At 40.4% G+C, this 20,070-nt stretch overlaps 2 protein-coding genes across 8 annotated transcripts in view; one reads left to right on the top strand and one right to left on the bottom strand.

The window, feature by feature from the left end:
• The window catches only part of cryzl1 (crystallin, zeta (quinone reductase)-like 1), a 70,128-nt gene extending 62,985 nt beyond the window's left edge, over positions 1–7,143 (bottom strand). For all 4 annotated transcript variants that reach the window (XR_012098873.1, XM_073044904.1, XM_073044905.1 and 1 more), the window contains exon 1: positions 6,971–7,143. Coding sequence is in view for 3 of the 4 variants with exons in the window: in XM_073044904.1 (XP_072901005.1) it covers positions 6,971–7,105 (135 nt within the window). In the remaining variant the exon portion in view is untranslated. The remainder of the gene's footprint in view (positions 1–6,970) is intronic.
• Positions 7,144–7,477: 334 nt separating this feature from the next.
• The window catches only part of itsn1 (intersectin 1 (SH3 domain protein)), a 233,172-nt gene continuing 220,579 nt past the window's right edge, over positions 7,478–20,070 (top strand). For all 4 annotated transcript variants that reach the window (XM_073044892.1, XM_073044891.1, XM_073044890.1 and 1 more), the window contains exon 1: positions 7,478–7,664. The gene's annotated coding sequence lies outside the window, so the exon portion shown is untranslated. The remainder of the gene's footprint in view (positions 7,665–20,070) is intronic.

Below are 20,070 nucleotides of genomic sequence, written 5' to 3'. Positions count from 1 at the left end.
CTAACACAGAAGAGGCCCATTAGAAGCACTGGATACAGTAGACTTCCCCAACAGGTTTGCAGGTGAAGTGTTGCCTCACCTGGAAGGACTGTTTGAGGCCATGAATGGAGATGAGGGAAGACGTGAATGGGCAAGTGTTGCACTTCTTCCACTTGCAGAGATAAGTGCCAGGAGTGAGATCAGTGGGGAGGCATGAATGGACATGGGAATCATGGAGAGAGCAATCACTGCAGAAAGCAGAAAGTTGGGGAAGGTAAAGATGCGTTTGATCATAGGATCCTATTAAAGACGGTGGCAGTTATGGAGAATAATGTGCTGGATGCGGAGGGTTTATGGGGTGGTAGGTGAGGACAAGAAAACCCCATCCCTATTAAGGTGACAGGAAGATAGGCCGAGGGCAAATATCCAGGAGATGGAGGAGATGATAGTGAGGGTAGCATCAGTGATGGTGGAAAGAAGCCTTGTTCCATGAAGGAGGAGGACATGTTCTAAAAAGGAAAGCCAGATCCTGGGAGCAGATGTGGCAGAGACAGACCAACTGAAAAGGAAATGGCATTTTTACATGTGACAGGTGAAGAAGTATAGTCAAGATAGTTGTGAGAGTCAGTGGGTCTATAAAATATATCAGAAATGGTGACAGCGAGATTGAGAAAGGGGAGAGAGATGTCAAAAATGGACCAATGAAATTTAAGGGCAGGATGGAAGCTGGAGCCAAAGTTGATGAAATTGACAAGCTCGGCATGGGTGCATGAAGCAGAACCAATGCAGTCATCAATATAGCGTAGAAATGACAGAGCATTAACAGTGAATTCTTGAAACATGGATCATTCCCCATAGCCAACGATAAGGCAGGCATAGCTAGGATCCATAATGAGTAATACAATCTGGGTACAGTTGATGAAAATATAGGGAGAATGAAGTAAAAATGAGCTTTGAACATGATTAGTGTAAATAATGTTTGACAGTCAAAGTACACTGTGCCATAGAAGAGCCCAAACTAACAATGTCATATTTCATGTACCCCAAGTGCCAAACAGTCTTCAAACTTTCCTATGCCAATATAAATTAGGGAAGATAATTGATGAAGATGGCTGGCTTGCAGTGTTATCCTAGGGCTGAAGTTTGGCCATTGCTGGAGCAGACCTGGAGGTGATCCAATACAGCAGAACTGAGACGAGGCAAGCAAAGACAAAGCTGAGTCGAAGTGGTAGGGCCCAGGCCCAAGAGTCAGAAAGTACCTGAGGTCTGGTTGATTTACATATCGGGCGTATTGGAAAAGTTGGGTACATGCTGAATTGAGGTGGCAGGGCCTGGGCCCAAGTGCGCAGTGAAGCAACAGGGCAGCAATAGTTTCTCACTCGAATTTGAGAGTGAGAAACGACACAAGGTTTGGATGATGTAAGCGCCAGACCAGATTGAAAAGATCATGGTATTGGAGCCGGAGTTGAGGGATGGGCGGGTTCAGCTTGTCACCGATAGAGGTTTACTTGTCTCTGCTCTGAACTGGGCCGTGGCTGCAACTAATGGGATACTTGATCAGCTGCATCGATGAGTGGCTTTTTAGCTGTTAAATGTTATTTGCTTAGATTTATTGTTTGCACGATTTGTTTTTTTCTGCACACTGGGTGTTCAACAGTCTTTTTTAAAATAGGTTCTATTGGGTTTATTTGTTTTGTGGTTGCATGTAATGAGGCGACTCTCAAGGTTGTACGTAGTATACATACTTTGATAATAAATGTACTTTGAACTTTTAGGTACGATTCCAACAAGGGGAAATTATTTTTAAGCTGGTGATGGCTCACTCCTATTCATGAATGTATCATTTAAACCACTCAATTGATTCTGAATTGATTTCATTTAATATGAAGTTAACTATCTTCAGTATGAATATGCTTTCTTCCACAAGATATGAAATGCAGTCACTCCAGGCCGTAATTGCATCTATGAAAGACTGACCCAAGAAGGCTGATCTGATTCTCAGCAGTTTCTGAGGCTCAATTTCAGTTTGCTATGCTCTTTTGAATTTAACTATCTATAGTGTTTGTGAAGATTGACAATGAGATAATTCTATATTGTCATCTAGATGCATCATTCCAAACATAAATACAATGATTTTGTTTAAAAACAAGGAAAATAAAGCAATGCAGAGTAGAACATTACAGCTACAGAGTGCTGTAATGATGAGATAGACTGAGAGATCCAAAGTTCTTTATTGCATAAGAGATCCATTCAAGACTTTTATTCTTTGTTCTACTGTGAATGACTGCAAGTAAATGAATTTCAGGTGTAGTACGTGATAATATTTACATATCTTGATAATAAATTGACTTTGAACTTATAATAACCGGATAGCCGGATAGAAGTAGTCCTTGAGCTTAGTTGTACATGTTCTCAAGCTTCTGTATCTTCTGTGTGTCATTGTGCTGTTTGCTGAGCTTGGCAATTAGCCTGCAGATACTTCATCACCAGGTGAGGTGACATTCTCAGTGCACAGTTGTTGGTGTTTCTCTCTGGGAGTGCACGTGTTTATATTGGCCCTGTTCGGATGCCTTGGCCTTTCAGTTGACCTTTGAATTCTATTGGCTCGCCTTTCTTCGGCTCTTAGGAGTTCATAGATGGTGTCTACTTCAATATGTTTGTTTACAGAGTTATCAAAAGAGAACCATGCTTCTAAAAACACTGTGCCTGCTTTGTGTTTGTCTGCACCAGAACCTCCATGGTGTTACACTTAAAGTGGTGTCCTTCTGCATCTTCATGTATCTTCTGCCTGATGGGGCCAGGTGGCGGTGGGGAGGAGGGGAAAGTGACGTGGTGGGAAAAAAAGAAAGAGAGAATGACCAGGATGAGAGGGATTCTGGACCATGCTGGTTGCTTTCCCAAGGAAGAAGGAAGTGTAGACAGAATCAATGGGTGGAAGACTGGTTTCCAAGATGGACTCATCTGTGTTCACCAATTCTGCCATTTCTGGCAGTCTTGGACAGAACAGTCATCATACCAAGACATGATGTATCTGAAGAGGATGCTTTCTATGGTGCATCTTCAAAAATTGGTGAAGGTGTTAGGCTCCATGCTAAATTTCCTTAGCTTTCTGAGGAAATAGAGGAATGATGTGCTTCCTTGGCAATGGTAACCACATGGCTAGATCAGAATAAATTGTTAGTGATATTTACAAATCGGAACTAGGAGCCCTCAATCATCTCCACCTCAGCAGCATTGTACAACATGAGCGTGTACTCTGCCCTGCTTTCTGAAGTCAGCGTGTGGCTTTCCTGTTTTGCTGACATTGAGGGAAAGATTGACCCCATGTCACTAGGCTCTCTATCACAGTCCTGTACTTCATCTTGTCGCTTGAGATCCAGCCCACCACATAGTGGTGTCATCTGCAAACCGTAGGTAGAGTTAGAGCAGACTCTGAGCACAGTCCTGAGTGGATAGGGAGCAAAGCAAGTTTCCCATCGTACTTACATTCTGAGTCATTGGCACATTCAATGCTTCTCCCAAGTGGTATTCACAAAGATTCAACAGCTTGGTGAGAGATTTCCTGCCTTAAACAATTGTTGTTACAAAGTGCAAAGCATTTTGCATTAAGTGTCATTGAAGGATTAAAATAAATTCACTACCCCAGAAACTAAACTGTTTACACAGTTATGATGAACAGAAATAAGTGTTATCTCCTCAAAAGTGTACTTCAATAAGGGTTCTATTAAAAGACGCAAAAATCACTTAATTCTTATTTGAACAAGTACTCATATTCTTGAATTGATTCTTCTGGTGAATTGCTAGGGCAAAGAATACGGGCAGTTTCATTTACAGTTCATTAGAAGTGATGTGTGCGGATTAATCTTAATTACAGGCAATTTTGTTGACATATATGTGCAATAATGTTGTTCTTTTTCCTGTGGACTACAACATTTAAACAAAATAAAAGAAAACAGGTATTTGTTCCACTGATATTGGCATCCATTTTAATGCAGCAAATTGCCCGAGTTACTGCATTTGTCCCAAGTGTTATATTTAAGCATGCAGTTTAGCTATCATTGAGTTTCTAACTTTGCTAATTTCAGCCACAGCAACAATTTGAAGACAAGTAAACATTAGCCAAGAGCAAGATTGGACAAATTGCCAGTCTCCTTTTCCAGAACTCCATGGTGATAAAGCACTGGAGGTCTGCGCTGGATCCTGGCCAATATTTAATCCCTCAACTAAGAGTATTAAAAAAAAATGCCAGTCATTATCTCATCATTGTCTGCAGTGTTTCCTACATTTCAAAAGTGACAGCACAAATACTTCACCAATTGAAAAAAGTCATGATAGGCGCTATATAAATGCAAGTCTTTTCTCTTTCTATCCCATTAATCTCAGCAGTAATCTGTTGCAGTTTTGTTACATTCAGAACACAAGTAAATTGATTATTTACCATTCTGCAATGTACACTGGCCCTTATATCCCATACTAACATTTTGTTATTAATTTAAATTGAACTGTAACACTCAAGGGAACTCAAGAAATTGAAAGAACAGTAGGCTATCCAGCCCTTTGAGCATGCTCTGACATGCATCAAAATTACGACTGGTCATCAATCTCAGTGCCAATATTCAGCATCATCTCCAGAAACCACAAATTACTCAACCCCAGTTCTGTACAAACATATCAACTGAACTTCCAAAGTAGTTTATTATAGAGAACTCCAAAGGTTCATCACCCTCAAGGAAGAAAACAGACTACCCCTTATTCTTAAACGTAACCCCAGGCCCTAGTCTCAACAGTTTGGGGAAAACATCTTCCTTCGTCCAGATTGTCAAGCCCTCAATTTTGTTTTGAATTTGGATGAGATCTCCTCTCATTGTCCTAAAGAATATAGTGCCAGTCCACAGAATTTCTCCTCAAATGGCAAATCTGTCATTCCTGCATCAGTCCAGTGAAATTTCACTGTAATTTCTCCATGGCAAATATTTTCTTGAAGAGATCAAAACTGTACACTTTACTCCATGTACTTTCTCACCAAGCTTTCCTTACTGCTTTAATCAAACTCTCTCATAATAAAAGGTTAATCAATCACTTGCCTTCTTTATCATTTGCTGCAACTGCATTTTGGCCTTTGGTGATTTCTACACAATTATACCTGGGTCCCTTTGAAAATCGACACTATCCATTTTCTCACCATTCACAATCTGATCTTGAGTAGGTAAGGGCAAACCCCTCATCAATACAGTTTAGCAATGCTATGACCACTTTCCTCTAAAATAGACTTTGTTTCCATTTGTTCAACATCTAGCAAAGTTCCCCACCATTTGGCAACTTCGCACAGCTACCAAAACCTCAATTCAGTTCTTGAACCAGTCCGCATAATACTAGTCACTAACTCAGTGTAACAACACTATGACAACTTTGTATGACAATTAATGTCACTTTTTTCCCTCTTATTATATATACACTATATAGATACGCAATTATCACGGTTCTGAAGGTTGTCGTATCCAGGGGAGGTAGTGGGGATAAGCTTCCACTACCTATTAAATGCTCACAATGGCGTGCATCTCAGATAGCATCTGACAATCATGTCCAGCTCCTGGCCTTCACGTGTGGCTTAACTACTAAGCCTGGCAAAACCATTTTTTTGGGAAGGGGCAAAGGCAAATTACTGGTGCCTTCAAACCAGTCACTGTGGGCAGATGTTGCTTGTCAGCCATGGTTGGCAGTTCATCTACGAGAAAATACAACTCTGATCTCAAACCTCTGTTGCCTTGCAGCTATACCTAACTGATGGGGAAGGCTTCAGAAGTAAACTCTGAGAAATCCGAAGCTGGAGTCCTCAAGTCCCTAATGTTGAGTTCAATGCTGACTGGCAACTCCTGTAACACCACTGGTGCCAAACTCTGCTATTCTTATGGATTCAGAGGGGAGACCGCTATATGGGTAGTAGGTTGCTCTCCATATTGTACTGCCTTGGCTTGCATGCTGGCTTGGGAATCGCATAGACAGCTATTACACAATATCTATGGACGACCACACAAAAAAAACAGGATCTCAATTGTGCATATAATTTATACCTTTCTCTGGAGGTTTTGTATCTGTGCCTTTGATGCTGGTGTAAGATTTTCGTTGCACCTGTACATACATATACTTGTGCAACAACACACACAAAATGCTGGTGGAACACAGCAGGCCAGGCAGCATCTATAGGGAGAAGCGCTGTCGACGTTTCGGGCCAAGACCCTTCGTCCTGAAGTGCTTCTCCCTATAGATGCTGCCTGGCCTGCTGTGTTCCACCAGCATTTTGTGTGTGTTGTTGTTTGAATTTCCAGCATCTGCAGATTTCCTCGTGTATGTACTTGTGCATATGACTTTGAAGGTATAGACCTTCCCTTAACCCAGCAAATATGCACATCAGTAACACTGAGAAGAAGCCAAGTGGAATGGTTAAAGGAAAAGGAAAACAGGATTTTTCCTTCTCTGTGAGGATGTCGAATTTCTGGAATTCTCTATCTCAGAGGAAAGAGGATACTAGAGGCATTTAAAGATGTGGTAATTAGGCTTTGAAAAATTAGGGAAATTGACGGCTATGTAGAACTGGGTCAGAAGAGGAGTTGCAGTCTGGGCGTATCAAATACGATCATAATGATCATAGTTGAGGGGGCAAAGTGGGTTGCTCCTACTTCCCTTGTGCACAGGTGTCAGAACACGGAGGCGCTTAATTCTAAATTAGAGGCTGATCCATAAAACAGAACTCTTGCCTGAAAATATAAGTAAGGTTTATCAAACAACTATGGGAGTAATATAGATGGGACTTATTTTGTGACATACAATGTTTTTATGTTTTTTATAAAAGAGGCCATGAATAAACTGAGCAGAGGCTACAGCCGCAATTATTCCTTATCTAGCAAGCGCGTAAATGTTATTCTACATTTTACAACATTAATAGCAATTTGAAATACGAATATACATTACAATCGAGATATATTATACTTACCAGCGTGGTCACACTCCGTTCGAACTCGCTTATTTTCAATCTGGCCACCAACAGACTCAGGATGTCGCCATGGCCACTAAACCAACCTAACCTTATTGCATTAAAGCAGTACCCTCGGCTAACCACGGTCCACATTCCTCCTTACGTACTGGGAAATTCGTTTGTTGGTTGGTTTAACCACTGTCAATCACATTTGTTAACGCCCATTTCGTAATTTGAAATGACAAGTTAGGTTGAGCGGAGGTTACAGGGCGAACGGACCTCCCTCTCGGCATCGAGACGACTCAACCTGCTGGAAGAAGGGGCCGTACCCCTTCTTCCCATTGGGCAGCTGTCAGCCGGGAACGAAGCTGTGGCTGTTCTGATAGGTGAATGTATTGTCCATTATCAGGCTGGCGGCGCGTCATTTCCGGCGTTGGGCTTGGTTGAGGGCGAAAACGTCAGCGGGAGGAGGGGTGGGAAGCTCTTTGGGCAGCGGCGGTGGGGAGGGCGGGGGAAAGAGGAGCGTTTATCATCAGACACTAGGCAACGAGCAGAGAAGGGGGGTGGTGGTGCTTTCGCGCTGTGTTGTCCTACACAGGCAGCGGCAGATCGAGAGGTCGTCTCCGTTGCAAGGTAGACGGAGGGGAAGGCAGTAAGTTGCTGCTGCTGCTGCCGCCGCCGAGCGACACTCGGCCAGCCCTTGCGAGATGAGGTAAGCGGCTCTCCTCCCAGAACTGCAATGGCTTTGCAAGCAGACGGGGGATTACTGCCTCCTGTTATTTCAGGGATTGCTTGATCCAAGTGTGCGGCTACTATTGATTTATTATAAACGCATCTGACGCGGATTTTCATTTAAGAGTGTATTTAGCTTGGATTTGTGTGTATTAAAAGTGAGGGAGAGCTGGTTGTTATGGTTGCTGTGAAGGAGGTGCGAGCACTTTGGGAAGGGTGGGTGTTATTTTAATTCAATGGTTCTGCCCTGGTGATTTTCTTAATTGCTGTTTCTTGGACTACGGGATGGTTTGCAAGATAAAACGTGGTGAGATCAAGGTTGATTTAGATCCGTCCCCTGTGCCTTGCTTTCCCGTTTCCTCTGGTGCAGAGTGGATTGGGCCCAGGGAGTTGAAAATATTAAGTGTAATCCGATACAAATGTTTTTGGACCATTGTAACACGCGGGCAGTCTTTTTTTCACGTTGCAGTTACTGGAGTAATTTTGTATCTATTTTGTCAGATTTTTAAAAAATGTGTCAAGAAAAGCCTGCATAGACCGAACAATTGTCGATCTTCAGAGTATTTTGTTAGTAACCTTAATGCAGTAGTGGAGCCTTGGATATCTAAAACATACTGTTTTCTTTGAGCTTGAACAGAGTAAACGAATATTTTGTATAAAACGTTGACGAATCTATTGCTTATTAAATGAAAAATGAATGATGGATCCTGCGTCCGTTCTAATTTTTTTTTAAAACAATGCAATTTAAAAATGACTAGTGATGAATATTAATAGTTGATAATCTGTCGCTGATATATTTTAATACAGATTGGTGAGTAAATTTTATTTGCCATGGGTTATTTTTGGGCACCCTATATCTGAACATTTTGTAGAAAAATTATGAATGCCTGTGAAATGAGTGGATTACCTTTAGATAAGACTTGCGAATTATGACCATTAATCATGATGCATCTGACTATAACTCGGCGCGTTTTGGCAAATAAGCTACGGAACAATAAGAATTTGACTGTTGGATGGTATGGTATTTGAACGAGAAGATGTTTAAAATCGATTTGATAAGTACAGCGATTTGAGGTGAAAATCAGTTTCGTACAGTTATTTGTATACATATATTTTTACTAATTGCCATAATATTCTGCGCCTCCTTAATTTTCGTTGAGGTGTCATTTTGTGTAAACAAGTGTGATTCAACAAATGTTGATTGAATTTTAAGTGTTGCGCAAATCATAAATTCACGAGAACTGGTGAGGCACAGAAGGAAGCAATTTGGTGCAAGGAGTTTATTGGCTCAGACAATACCATTCTCAACTTTTTTCCTCTGCTGACGGAAGATTTCAACCCAGCATCCTATCCCTCGCCGCACCTTCCCCCACCCCCAGAATTTTAAAACAACTTTCCTAATCTGCTGATGACCAACAGCTTCCTTTTGTTTTTTAAACTGTACACGCCAACAAACCTCCTCAACCTTTATTTTCAATAGAACTACAGTTTCTACATCTTAACCTTGAAGTCCTATATCTGTAAAACATTCTTATAGATCTTCTCAACAACCTCGCCAAGATATTACATCCTTCCTGAAGATTGAACAGAAATGGACACAGCATTCCAATTGCAGGCAAAGCTGTGTTTGTCCATCATCATACTTTCCTTGCTTCTACTGTATTTACAAATCCTGGGATCTCATGTGCTTTACTAGTGTCTATAAAAAGTATTCACCCCCTTAGAAGTTTGGATGTTTTATTGTTTTACAACATTGAATCACAGTGGATTTAATTTGGCTTTTTTGACACTGATCAACAGAAAATGACTTTCATGTCAAAGTGAAACGCTGTTGCTTCGCTACTGTCCCATAAAGCTGCGATCTGCATGCACAGTCTCTCCCATCTCATCCACTGAAGCTTGTAACTCCTCCAGAGTTGTCATAGGTCTCTTGGTGGCTTCCCTCATTAGTACCCTTCTTGCATGGTCACTCAGCTTTTGAAGGCAGCCTGCTCTAGGCAGATTTGCAGCTGTGCCATATTCTCTCCATTTCTTGATTATTGACTTAACTGTACTCCAAGGGATATTTCCTGACTTGGAAATTTTCTTGTATCCATCTTCTGACTTGTGCTTTTCAATAACCTTTTCACGGAGTTGCTTGGACTGTTCTTTTGTCTTCATTGTGTATTTTTTGACTCATCAGCAATTGATTGAAACATCTTGACTACACACAGGTCTCCAAAACAGATCTCCATCTAACCATTTGTGTGACTTCTAAAACCAGTTTTCTGCACCAGTAATGATTTGGCGTGTCATATTAAAGGGGAGGTGAATACTTACGCAATCAGTTGTCTTGTGTTTTATATTTGTAATTAATTTAGATCACTTTGTAGAGATCTGTTTTCACTTTGATATGAGTCATTTTCCATTGATCAGTTTCCAAAAAGCCAAATTAAATCCACTGTGATTCAGTGTTGTAAAGCAATAAAGTACGGAAACTTCTGGGGCTGGTGAATACTTTTTATAGGTAGGTATGTACTTTTTACTGTAGGTTTTAGAGGGGTTCCATTCCAGAGAATTGTTACTAAGTCAGTTATTTCCTTCTTTCTGCCTACCCCCTTAAGTCAGAATGCTTTCTGTAGTAACCCTTAGCATATCGCTCCATGTGCATGCATTGACTGATCACTCTAGCGTCCCCATGATTAGTTTGTTGGAATGTATACTACATCCAGTCATTATTGAATATTATTAACTATTTTATTACTAGCTTGAAAAGTGCATTAAAATGGATGGGTGAATCTGTGTGAAGTTGAATTTTCATTAGTCACTTCAGTCATAACTCAGGAAGCCCCTAAGCTCACATCTTAGAATAAACTTGTGTATTGTGCACCTAATTAAGTTCCTGTTGGTTTTTGTACACTCTAACAACTTTTCTATTTACATAATATAGAAGGAATATAAAAATTTAGAAAGACTATTTAATTTGCCCTTTCAGCCAGCCTGTCTGTTCGGAAGTGAGGCACGGACTAGTTCAAATTGCTGCTCCGTGAGGTTTACTCAGCTCTGCACCAAACTCACCGTGGCCTGCAACTGTTACAGCGTGGACTTACTTTTGTTGTCTTCAGTTCTGAATGCTATTTGCTTGTTTTTATTGTTTGTACATTTTTCCTCCCTGAACAATGGGTGTTTGACAGTCTTTTGTTTTAATGGATTCTATTGGGTATCTTTGTTTTGTAGTTGCCTGCAAGAAGATGAGTCTCAAGGTTGTATAAAGTATACATAGTTTGATAATAAATGTACTTTGACTTTGATATTGTAGTCTGCTGCAATCATCCTTATTGTGCTACATTGTCCAAGCTTAGTATTGTCAGCAAACTTAGAAGTTTTGTCAATCATACTTGTGCCCAAATCAAATAGAGATTAGAAAAAGTAAAGCAAATGTTAGCTTTATTTGTCACATGTACAGTCAGCCCTCCTTATCTGCGGGGGATTTGTTCCGGGACGCCCCGTGGATACCACAAAACGTGGATGCTGAAGTCCCTTATTCAGCTTGTCTCAGTGTGGGTGGACTTTAGGACCTGAGGGAGCTCCGGACCCGCCGCCCGCGGCTGCTGCTGTATCTGCAGTGTTTTTGTTCCGTTGACGGAAAATGATCACGATTGAAAATGAAGTGGAAATAATAAAGCAATCGGAAAGAGGTGAAATGCCATCAGTCATTGGAAAAGCGTTAGGCTGCAGTCGGTCAACGATTGGAACAATTTTAAAGGATAAAGTGAGATTAATGGAGCATGTGACAGGCCCTGCCCCTGTGAAAGCTACAATTATTACTAAGCAATGCAGTAGTTGTTGAAATACATACATTTCTTAAGTGTTTTATATGCATAGAAAGGTAAAATATATACTATATACTAAGACAGATGTTTGACTAACTGACGCTGAATAATACCAGATGTACCTGTTCCGACTTATGTACAAATCCGACTTAAAGACTGCCTGTACTTTAAATCTTCTCCAGATTACTTATAATACCTAGTACAATGTAAATGCTATGTAAATAGTTGTTATACTGTATTTTTTAGGGAATAATGACGACAGAAAAAGTCTGTACTTGCTCAAACGACAAGTGCTGGAGAGAGAACTTCAGGGTTTTCCTGATCCGCGGTTGGTTGAATCCACGCATGCGGAACCCGCGGATAAGGAGGGCTGACTGTACATTGAAATATACAGTGAAATGTGTTGTTTTGAAGTTTGTAGATCGCGCTGGGGGCAACTTGCAAGTGTCACCACAATTCCAGTGCTAACATAGCATGCCTGCAACTTATTAGTCCTAACCCATACACCTTTGGAATGTGGGAGGAAACCAGAGCACCTGGAGGAAACCTCCATAAACACAGTGAGAATATACAAACTCCCTACAAACAATGGTGGTAATTGAGCCCCAGAACCCACATTAAACCATTAATATATGGAACAAGGGCATTGCTCCAGTGCTCACTATACTACAAACGGGAAAGGCGACTATTTGCTCCAATACTTTGCTGTCTTCCTTGATGACACTTTAATTTTACTGAGCTTTTTACATGCTATTTTATCAGTCATGTTCTGAATATTCATATAGACAAATCTGTTCCCATTGATAACTTCAGTTATGTCATTAAAATAAAATCAACCAGTTTAGCCAAATGTAATTTATTTTTTTGTTTGCTGTTACCGCTTACAAAGTGAAATCAAATGACGTGGGTGACAACAAAGCTTCGCTTTCAGATTAGCTCAATGCCTTCTATGCTTGCTTTGACATCAAAACATGGAGAAACCTTTTGGAACTACCATAGCCCCTGATGACCCTGTGGTTTCAGTCTCTGAGAAGGATGTGAGGGCATCCTTCAGGAGGGTGAACCCAGGGAGAGGCATCCAGCCCAGCTGGGGTACCTGGCTGCATTCTAAAGACTTGTGCTGATCAACTGGCTGCAGTGCTCACCAATATCTTTAATCTAATGCTTTGGCTCCTTAGTTTACCCAACTGCTTCAAGCAGTCCAAGAAGAGCATGGTAACCTGACTCATTGACTTTTGTCCAGTAGCAGTTGTATCCCACAGTGATGAACTGTTTTGTGAGGTTTGTTGATGAAACACATCAACTCCTTCCTGAGAAACGATGTGGATCTGCTCCGGTTTGCCTGCCAGCACAACAGGTCCACAGTAGATTGCCATTTCACTGGGCTCTTCCTCCCCTCAAAAACTAATCAATAAACCAAGACCTTGGTCTCAGTACCTCCTTGTGCAATTGAATCTCCGTCAGCACAGATGCACCACAAGGCTGTGTGCTTAGCCCCCTGTTCTGCTTGCCTTTACAGTTATGACTGTGTGGCTAAGCACAGCTCCAATGTCATATTCAAGTTTGTTGGACAACACCACTGACATTGGCCAAATCAAAGGCAGTATTGAATCAACATATAGGAGGGAGATTGAAAATCTGGCTGAGTAGTGCCACAACAACCTCTCATTCAGCAAGACCAACTAGCTGATTATTGACTTAAGTAGGAGTAACTGAAGGTCCATGAGCCAGCCCTCATTGGGGGATCAGAGATGGATAAAGTGAGATTAATGGAGCATGTGACAACCTCTGTTATATTACAAAAAGTGGATACAGTGCAGTCCATTGTGGGTAAAGTCCTCCCCACCATTGAGCACATCTACACGGAGCATGATTGCAGTAAACCAGCATCCATCAGACAGGACCCCCACCACTCAGGTCATGCTGTCTTCTCACTGCTGCTGTTAGGAAGAAGATACAGGAGCCTCATCACTCACACCACCAGGTTCAGGAAGTTATTACCCCTCAACCATCAGGCTCTTGAACCAAAGAGTTCACTTGCCCCATCAATGAAATGTTTCCATAAATAATGGACTTATTTTCAAGATTCTTCATCTCATGTTCTTGATAGTTATTACTTATTATTATCATCATTTTTTTTCTTTTGAATTTGCATGGTTTGTTGTCTTTTACAAATTGGTTTGTTTGTCTTTCATTGTTTTTATTATGGTTCTTGGATTTACTGTGAATACCCACAAGAAAGCATCCCAGGGTTGTATTTCATGACATAACCGGTATGTACTTTACTTTGAAGATTCTGCATTGATTCTCCTTTATTAACACAAAACTTTCCAAGTTCATATTAGGATTTTCCTTGGTTATTGTTTTTACTTTTTCCCACAAACGAAGTTAAGCTGACAGGTCCAGATGTGCCTATACGTCCTTGCACACCTTTTTGAATATGTTGGTTTGATTTGCCAAGTCCTCTGGCCTCTCCCCTTCCTAACCTTTTTTCATGCCATGAGCTCCTACCGTTACCTCTTCTTTGATAAAAGAAGGATTGGAGAATTACAGCAAGTCCTTTTGCAGTCTCATCTCATGCCCCTCTCTGTGTTTCTCTCTCTCTCTCTCTCCCCCCCCCCCCCCCCCCCCCCCCCCCCCCCCCTCACGCAGCAGCCTTGATCACATACCAAACCGAGTGGCTCTGGATAACTGTGAGCATAAGCAGCATTTCTACTACACCCTCTTATCTGTTTTCACTACATCTGTTATCTCCACCACCTTCCCTTCTACTAAGAATCTGAGATCAGCTTTGTCCTTAGTAGAGACTAATTACAAAGTACTCATTTAATGTTGGGCTTAATACAAAGTAACAAACTCACAAATTCTAAATAGTCAAGGAAAGCAAGGTATGAACATGTTTTGCTGCTTTGACCATGTTTCAACCAAAAAAAAATGAGAGTCCTTTCCATTCTTGGCACCAGATCACTGAATAGTTTTGGATGTGAAAGTCAAAGAAAAACTACAGATGCTGGAATCTAAAATAAAACAGAAAATACTGGAAATACTCAGCATGTCAGATGTTTGGGCTGTCAAATCCTTTTCTCTGTAAACTGAGCAGTTTGAAATTATTGTTGGCAAGTGAAAATTTCAGTAGTTTTCAGCTTACATTTTAGCATTGTCCTTTTGATAAAACATAATAATGTAATTAATCCTTCTGGTCTTTATGATTACTCCAGCCTCCTGTAGTAATAAAATAAGTTTAATATTTAGTCTGAGTTTGATGGGTGTACTTTTGTATTGTGCCAGATTGCATGGAGTTGGTGTTGAATGTGTTTTGTGCCTCAGTGGCTGTTTTAAAAAAAAAATTAAAAACTAAGATGTCTGCAAGGTGTCTATAATTTTTTTTCTTTCAGCAGTACTAAATTAGGAAATACCTTGAGATAAAATTCAAAGCTTAATCAAATCATAGAAAATATAGCTCAAGGAACAGACCATTCAGCCCATCTAGTCTGTGCCAAACCATTAAACTGCCTACTCTCATCAATCTGCATCTTGACCATAACCCTCCATGCCTCTACCATCCATGTTGGTAGAAATCATGTCAAGCTCACTACTTATTGGCCCAATGTCCTGCATTTGTTTAGCATTTTCATAAACCTGTGGAAGATAGTTTTTCAGTAGTTCATAAATAAGTTTACGATTTTATTGGCATACTCTCCAAGTCCATTGAGACAGTCTCGTAAGTGAATCAGGTTTATTATCGTTGATATGGGTTGTCAAAATATTTGGTTTAAATTTCCTAACATTTTTTTTGCATCATTTAGTAATGAGATGGGACTGAAGAGATGCACGCATCAAGTAAATTTATGAATAAGAATACATGATACTGGCTAGTTGGATCAACTTGTTCCATTCTCATTGTTTTGCTGTTGGATTCACCATCCCATGCTTACTATATGGCAAAAGTGAAGCATTTAATCATGGTTATTACTAATGTACAAAAATAGTTCCACATAGTTACAGTTAGACACAATTACAAATTGAAGGCTTATTTATTATTTATAGCAGTTCATGAAGTTGGTGCCTATGTTATTTCTGATACCACGCATATTTTAGTGAGAATCATTTAGCAGTGATATTATTTTCGTGTTTCCTTACAACATAGGCCATTCATCCCATTAATCTATGCCAGCTCAGAGCAATCCTGTTCTTCAACTTATTTCCCTACAACCTCAGAATCAGGCTTAATACCACAAGCGTATGGGATATTGAGGTAATATCCATGGGTTCATTGGGCCATTCAGAAATCTGATGGCAGAGGGGTAAAAAACTGTTCCCTGAAATGTTGAGTGTGTGTCTTCAGGCTCTGTACCATCACCTTGATGGTAGCCTGGACAATGGATTCAGCTCTGATTCTGTCACTAATGGCTTACATATGTTCATGGGGAATAGGCGCTCCTTGTGTGGACTATGCACTGAGGTTCTGCATTGAACCTTTATTACTGAAGTTGATAGAAGCCTGCACTACTTGTTGGCTTACTATGCTGTATCTCCTTAGCAATTATGCATTGTGAGGTTTTGTATCACTCAAACGTTGGGTGGTAATTAGAAATTTGTGAGGATCTTTTAAACCTGCTTTTTACATTCTGCTACCTTGTAGGTTTTATTGCTGAGAAAGGAAAATTTTCTCTCATCAACTTTGGAGTTGGATTTTTCACTTTAGAAGTTCATTCATTGTTATTTCTGAATGAAACCAGAAATGAGGTAATTTAGTTATGGATATGTCAAAGAAAGAAAGATTAAAGATTAGTTTTATTTGTCACAACGAAAACACCAAAACATAAAGTGATGTGCATTGTTTTCGTCAATGATCAGCACAGCCCCTAGAATGTGTCATCATGCTTCCTATGCCCACATAGTATGGCCACAGTTCACTAACCCTAATCTGTACATTTTTGGATTGTGGGGGAGAAACCAGAGCACCCGGAGGAAACTTGCCCAGTTATGGCGGTGGGGTGAAGGCACAAACTCCTTACAGGTAGCAATTTGAAGAAACTGATTTATTTTTCCTGTCACAGTAGAAGTTGAGAGAAGGTTTGAAAAAGATACTTAAAATTGTAGAAGGTGCAGATAGCAGGCAGAGAGAAATTTTGTTTGACAAGACGCCAAGCATCAGGTTTATTGCGCAAAGAACCATAGAATCTCTAAGAAAGCAAACTTCGGTTTTAAACATGAGAGTGGAAACATAATGGAACTTAATGCTAAGGGCAGTTTTTTTTTAAAAAAAAAAGGCAGATTCAGTTCTGATACTCAGATGCAAGCAGAATAGATATTTGTAGAGAGAATGGCAGTTATGAGCAGGAGAGTGTGACTGACTGGATTGCTCTTGCAGAGAGACCAAATGGCTGCCTTCTGTGGAAATGCTGACAATGCTTAATAGATTAGACAGGATGTGTGGAGAGAGATATAGACCAGACTTCTCAGTGACCTTTCTATCAGAGCTATCCAGTTGACTCTAGTATTTTCTTCATATTTAACTTGCATCTTTTGGTGTGTATTTGGTCCTTTTGACTTTGCCTCAAGTACCTGAATATTGAGTACCTCTAGTGAATTCTTGCTGGAGCGGTGTTCCATATTTCCACTTTGCTATTGCAGACACTTGTATGGCTGTGCTGTCTTTTCCTAAATTAAAGAGCAGAGACCCCCACATTCCAATGAACATCTGTCACACCTCTGTGGGTTACTCCACCTATTTCAATACAGATGCACAAGCCTCCTGCGGCTTATCTTGTAGTTAGTTGGACAGTGATAATCAGTCCTGCTGTGTCTATCATTTGCATGCTGCTGGGTCAACAGTTATTTTTGGTGCTTATGACTTCATTTTACTACATTTTTGTTACTTATCACTGGCTACAATATGTTCCATTCCCATTCTGTCAATCAGCCCCTTATCCCACCTTTCACCAGTTAAGATAGTATTTTGCTTAGAACGACTTGCAAATTTTTAAGACATAGATGTGAATGAATATGTAGTCGGGAACTCAGGATAGCAGCAAATGCATACCTCTGATTAGGCCTATCTATTTTCACTTGTTATGAATGGCTGACCTTCAATCCTTGAGCATAGCTCTTTCCTCCAAATTTTTAAGTTTTGTTTAGTCTTGACTACTTTATTTTGAATATTCTGGTTTTTATAATGTTTGAGCTCTGATAAGTTATTGAACTGAAATGTTAACTCTTTCCACTTAACACATGCAATCTGACCAGGTGAAATAATTCTATACCAGTTGCTAAAAAGCTGACATACAGCTTCAAGAAAAAGTTCGTGAACCCTTTGCAATTACCTGGTTTTCTGCATTAATTACTCATAAATTGTGGTTTGACCTTCATCTAAGTCACGATAATAGTTAAGTACAATCTGCCTAAACTAATAACATACAAACAATTATACTTCATGTCTTTATTGAATACATTGTTTAATCGTTCACTGTTCAGGCTGGAAAAAGTATGTGAACCCTTGTACTTAATAACTGGTAGAGAACCTCCTATATCAGCAATAACCTCCACCAAACGTTTCCTATAGCTGCTTACTAGACTTGCATTGTTCACCAGATTGATTCCTGGGATGGCAGGACTTTCATATGAAGAAAGACTGGATCGACGAGGCTTATACTAACTGGAATTTAGAAGATTGAGGGGGGATCTTATTGAAACATATAAAATTCTAAAGGGATTGGACAGGCTAGATGCAGGAAGATTGTTTCCGATGTTGGGGAAGTCCAGAACGAGGGTTCACAGCTTAAGGATAAAGGGGAAACCTTTTAAAACCGAAATGAAGAAAAACTTCTTCACACAGAGAGTGGTGAACCTGTGGAATTCTCTGCCACAGGGAACAGTTGAGGCCGGTTCATTGGCTATATTTAAGAGGAAGTTAGATATGGCCCTTGTGGCTAAAGGGATCAGGGGGTATGGAGAGAAAGCAGGTACAGGGTTCTGAGTTGGATGATCAGCCATGATCATACTGAATGGTGGTGCAGGCTCAAAGGGCCGAATGGCCTACTCCTGCACCTATTTTCTATGTTACTCCGTCGCAGAGGAATTTTAGATCATTCCTCAGTACAAAACTGTAACATAGCCATGTGGAATTTCTGCTATTATGTTTTGGGGATGAGAGCTTATCAGCCATGAAATCCTAAATTACTAACAAAGACCGTCATCCAGTAGAGGTTTATCTTGATTCACATTGATTCCAGTTTTTTTATTGTGATGGCAAGAACCTGTTGGACATTGGTATTGTAGATACTGGAAGACTGGTTCACTGGTGAGACTAACGGCAGGGTAGCAGCATTGCCTTAGTTGTGGTGCAGATCAGGCCCTTATGCCATGGTGTTGCCTATTGCAGTTGCTCAGGAGAGGAGATGGAGAGGGAGGGAGAGACTGAGACTCACTCACTCTACGGACCTACTTGGGTTGGAGGCTGGCACTTCCCATCAGTGTTCGCTCAGTGGAAGACAAGCTGGACCAGGACAATGTCCCACGCACCATCAGTCTACAGGCCATGCCACTCAGGGGCTTGGGCTATATATCTTTTGTGACTATATGATTTTTCTGCTACTGTAACTGTGCTGTGTTTTGCATCTTGGCCCTGGAGGAACGCTGTTTCAAGTGTATTGAGTGACATTCCAACTTGAATTTAACCTTTTGGTTGGACTCATTGATAATATAGTCTGAAATTCATGCAAAGGTGGTAACCTTTGTGATATTGCCTCTCTGAAAACTGAGCATTTATGTCTAGGTTGGACCTAGTAATCTGGATATGTTTTTAGTGAATAATTGTTGCAGAAGATGACATGTTCCCACATTATTGACTAAAAATTTTGGTGTGATAATTGACTGAGTTGAATTTAATCTGCTTTATGTAAGCAGAGCCTCTCTGAGGAATTTTCCATATAATGTTAAAGTCGTATGGTGAAGTTGGAGAAAGGTATCTTTGGGCTTGTTAAGTTGCTCAGCCATTTCTTCTTGATGTGCAGTCTGAACAATTGATTGTGAACAACTTTCTGCAATAGATGTTTTGAGTGGGAGCAAGGCTGGATGATTCATTTGCACTTTGGACTGAAGCAGATTGAATGTTAATAGAGCTCCTTCCTTCACACCTGCTCTTTGATTGTCCAACACTGGAGAGATTTGATTTAATGGTGTAGGATCGTCGTCAATATGTGCTTGCATTTAAATTATCAAGTAGTGACATCTCTGGGTATATTTGCTGCTGCTTTTGGCATGTTGATCCAGCGATAGTGCTTTAACTTGATAGTAGTGAGATTTTTAGCTATAATGTTGCAGATGTTGTTGAAATACAAATCTGCTTTGATGCTTGCTGATTATATTTCCATACTGCCAACTTTCTATCTGTCTCATTGCATTAAGTACTATGGATGTTGCCTCAATGTGAAGATAGTACTTCACAAGGATATTACTTTCCCCCTTGTCCTCTCATCACCCATGAGATCAAGCTGGCTACTGTGAATTTTAGATGCTAGTCATATTGCAAGAATGCCAGGTGATTCATCCAACTAAAGTTAAACTTGGACT

Source organism: Hemitrygon akajei, chromosome 5 (genome assembly GCF_048418815.1).
Source record: "Hemitrygon akajei chromosome 5, sHemAka1.3, whole genome shotgun sequence".
NCBI lineage: Eukaryota > Metazoa > Chordata > Chondrichthyes > Myliobatiformes > Dasyatidae > Hemitrygon > Hemitrygon akajei.
Note: the sequence above shows the minus strand (reverse complement) of the source record. Positions and strands in the feature narration are given on the sequence as shown.